The sequence below is a fragment of the Erythrolamprus reginae genome, chromosome 2 (genome assembly GCF_031021105.1).
Source record: "Erythrolamprus reginae isolate rEryReg1 chromosome 2, rEryReg1.hap1, whole genome shotgun sequence".
In the NCBI taxonomy this organism is placed as follows: Eukaryota; Metazoa; Chordata; class Lepidosauria; order Squamata; family Dipsadidae; genus Erythrolamprus; species Erythrolamprus reginae.
The window spans coordinates 205,560,859-205,564,878 of record NC_091951.1 but is presented as its reverse complement, the minus strand read 5'-3'; the positions used below and the strand labels follow the sequence as shown (position 1 = coordinate 205,564,878).

At 48.8% G+C, this 4,020-nt stretch overlaps 1 protein-coding gene across 1 annotated transcript in view; it reads right to left on the bottom strand.

Annotated features, from left to right (window-relative positions):
- Positions 1-4,020, bottom strand: part of LOC139161821 (ceramide kinase-like) — a 36,370-nt gene that overhangs the window by 1,265 nt on the left and 31,085 nt on the right. Inside the window, 1 exon segment of the mRNA XM_070741443.1 lies at positions 1,638-1,834. Within this exon segment, the coding sequence (XP_070597544.1) occupies positions 1,638-1,834 (197 nt within the window).

The following is a 4,020-nucleotide window of genomic DNA, read 5'->3' as shown; positions in this document are numbered from 1 at the left end:
CTGAAAGGGGAGATAGGATCAGAACAAACATCTGAAGAATAAGGAAAGGCAGCATAATTTAAAAACTAAAGCTGTTCCCTCTTAACACCTGTTAAGAATCTTGGCTACCTTCCAATAGGTATTTCCTCTAAGCCAGGGCTTGTTTTCAGCCCAAGCATTACATTTGGCCTTTTTAGTGGTGTGCTGTAATCTGTGTACTGTCAGATAGGGGCCTGGACAGCAACTTTGATGTAAGGTAATTGCTCTCTCTGCCTTTAATAATCTCCTCCTGTTGCCTTAAACATTGCACCCCAGTGGGCAAATCTGAGCCAGCAAGCAAGAATTGCACCTTTTTTTAAAAAAAGCCCCTCTCTTTTGGGAGATTGCTAGACAGACCAAACCTCCAGAGCTTTTTCCCATCTTCCTCCATCACTCTGCCTTGTTACTGTATCACTTGGTGGTGCAGAGGCTAGAGTGCAGTACAGTGATCCCCCGAGTTTCGCGATCCCGATCATTGCGAAACGCTATATCGCGATTTTTCCACCCGATGATGTCACTCCCTTCCTTTCTCATCTTTCTTTCTCTCTCTCTTTCTCTATCTTGCTTCTTCCTCTCTCACACTCTCTTCCTCCCTCTCTCATCTCTTTCTTTCCTTCTCTCTCTTTATCTCTCCCCCTCTTGCTCTCGAGCGGCAAGCGAGCAGCCGGGCGGGCGGGCGAACAGGCAAGCGAGCAGCCGGGCGGGCGGGCGAACGGGCAAGCGGCAAGTGGCGAGCGGCCGGGCGAGCGGGTGACGGGCAAGCGGCAAGCGATCTTGGGGTTTCCCCTTTGCCTGGGCAACGGGGAAACCCCATCTTCGGCTCCTCGCTGCTGCCGCGCTGCGGAGCAGATCAGCTGTTGGGCGGCCGAAGGAACCTTCCCTGGGTCTTCCCCGGGTCTTCCCCGCCGCCCACACGCAAACTCCACCATCTGCGCATGTGCGGCCATGGAAAAAGGGGCACGCATGCGCAGATGGTGTTTTTACTTCTACACCACTACATCCCGAAATATCGATTATCGCGAGGGGTCTTGGAACGGAACCCTCGCGATAATCAGGGGATCACTGTACTGCAAACTACTGCTGATCACTGGCTGCCAGCAGTTTGGGAGATTAAATCTCACCAGGCTCAAGGTTGACTCAGCATTCCATCCTTCCAAGGTCGGTAAAATGAGGACCCAGATTGTTGGGAGCAATGTGCTGACCTTCTGTAAACCGCTTAGAGAGGGCTACCAAAATTTTTGCTACCACACTGTGGGTGTGGCTTATGTGGAATGACCTGCATTTTCTTTCAACATCTTTCAGTGCAAATTGGGTGCTCAGTTTTCGCTACCCCACTGCGTTCCCCCTCCCCCCGGTCTGGGCAGTAGCCCACCCCTGGCTATAAAGCACTGTGAAGCGGTATATAAGTCTAAACGCTTTTGCTATTTCTGCCCAGCACTCTTCAGTCTCGTTCTGAGCTACCAGTTACTGCTGTGGTCTTTTTTAGAATCCTGCTGAAGGACTCCCAAATTCCATACATGTCTTTTCTATTAGTCCCAGTTAGCCAATTGTGCTCCCTCCTCCCTCTGCCTTTGGGATTCAGCCCAGGAATTTTTGACCCACCCAATCGGAGGACCTACCGAATGGTGATATCAGTGTGGTTCAACATCTCTCCATCGCAGGTCCAGGAGCTGACCAGCGGCTGTCCTTGGCACATCCCCCCACAGAGTATGTTCTGTTCTTGTGCAGCTTGCTGTCTTTCCTCCCAGTCTTCCCCTTTGGAAGAGGTGAAGCGAACAGCCCGAACCCGGTACACACTCACAAAGGGCAGGTCAAACTGTGGAACACAATTTGCATCTCCTGAACAAAAGCAGCCCCTTGTCTCTGGAGTTTGGAAGGAGCTGCTACAAATATCTCTGCTAATAGAGCGGAGAAGGAGCAATATTTACAAGCACCTGGAACTTGGAGGTGGGGTCAACATACTGCAATACAGTAGTACCTCATGATACGAACCCCTCGTGATACAAACCCGGGGTTCGGAAATTTTTTGCCTCTTCTTACGAACTTTTTTTGGCTTATGAACCCACCACAGATCGCAAAATGGCGCTCTGCTGGGCGGCGCTGCCCAGCTGTCACCTTTTAAAACAGCCGGGGGGCTTCTCGGCCCTTCTCCCGAACCCGAACTTTTCAGGTTCGGGAGGCCGCCGAGAAGCGCCCGGCTGTTTCGGAAGGTGACAGCTGGGTGCCGCCGCTCAGCGGAGTGCCGTTTTTGCGATCGGCAGCGGCGTTTTCGGCCGATCTGGAGGCTAGAAAGGAGGTGAGGAATCCCAATAGGGAATTCCATGGGCGGAGCTTTGCCGGGTTCAGCGTTCAGGAGAACGCCGAGAAGGCCCCCGGCTGTTTTAAAAGGTGACAGCCGGGTGGCGGCGCCCAGCAGAGCACCATTTTGCAATTTTTTTTTCTTTTTGCACGGATTAATCACTTTTACATTGTTTCCTATGGGAAACAATGTTTCATCTTACGAACATTTCGCCTTACGAACCTACTTCCGGAACCAATTAGGTTCATAAGACGAGGTATTACTGTATTTAATTTGACAAAACTAAAATAGATGGGGAGAAACTTATAAAATGTATTACAGTGATACCTCGTCTTACAAACTTAATTCGTTCCGTGACCAGGTTTGTACGATGAAAAGTTTGTAAGACGAAGCAATTTTGAATGTATTGAAGGGATTCCCTTCATTTTTGCCAGCGCTGCTTTGAATCCCAGCGAGGGGAGCCTCAGGGGAATCCCAGCGCTTCGGCTGGCAACGGAAGTCCAGAGGCGGGGCATTCCAGCGGCGGCTAGGGTTCATAAGGTGAAAATAGTTCGGAAGAAGAGGCAAAAAATCTTAAACACCGGGTTCGTATCTCAAAAAGTTCATATGAAGAGGCGTCCGTAAGACGAGGTACCACTGTACTTGTAATTTAGTATGGTTTTTAATCCAAAAAAATAAAACTTTGTGGGTTTTCCTTAACCTAAGTGTGCATACTGAGGCAAGAATGTACGGCAGAAGCAATGAAGCAGTGTCTTCAGCACACTGATATTCAATCAGTTGATGTCCCTGTCCAAAAATGTATTCCTAAGTAGCCTATACATGTGCCACAGGTGGCATGCTGAGCCATATTGGAGGGCATGTGAAGTGTTGCCCTATGTTAGCTCCGGTGCGCATGCCCACTCTAGTCAGCTGATTTTTGGCCTTGGCAACTGCTGTTTCGCCCTCCGGAGACCTGAAGCCCCAGAGAGTGAAAAACAGCCCAACGGGCAAACGAGAAATTGGGAAAACAGACTTCTAATTTCCTCGTTATGCTGTTTTTCATTCTCTGGGGCTTCAGGAAGCTTCCCTGAAGGCTATGGAGTGCGAAAAACAGCACAACAAGCAAACCGGAAGTCCATTTTTCTGAACTTCTGATTTGGCCGTTTTTTCACTGTCCCAGGCTTCAGTGAGGCATGTGCAGGGATGGGAGGGGATTGTGCGCAGGAACAGCAGGGGGGTGTGCATGCGTAGGGGGAGGGAATTGATGTGGGTACATGCATGTGTGCTAGCACACACACACACACACACACACACACTTTTGGCACGCAAACTAAAAAAGGTTTGCCATCACTGACCTGTACTCCCCCGGTAAACCTGCTACAAATTTAAATTAAATCACTGCTTCTCAACTAAGGAGGTCCCTAATCTTAGCACGATTCAGTGTATTCCCTTAAGAGGTTTTAGAAGGGGGACACAGGGGTTCCATTTAAATCCAGATTCTGCCCATATGGTAAGCTTTAGAAAGCACCAAATGTGGCTTACTTTATTGTCCATTTTCTCCTGACATTCACACTGAACAGTTAATTCCATGTCTAATTAAATATCCTGATCACTCAATTCAGTTCTATTTAAATCCATTCTTAGATTCAAATAACATGATTTCCTTAAGCATGGTCAAATTCAGTTAGGTAAGATGCACATCAATTTGACAAATGTGTTTGTTC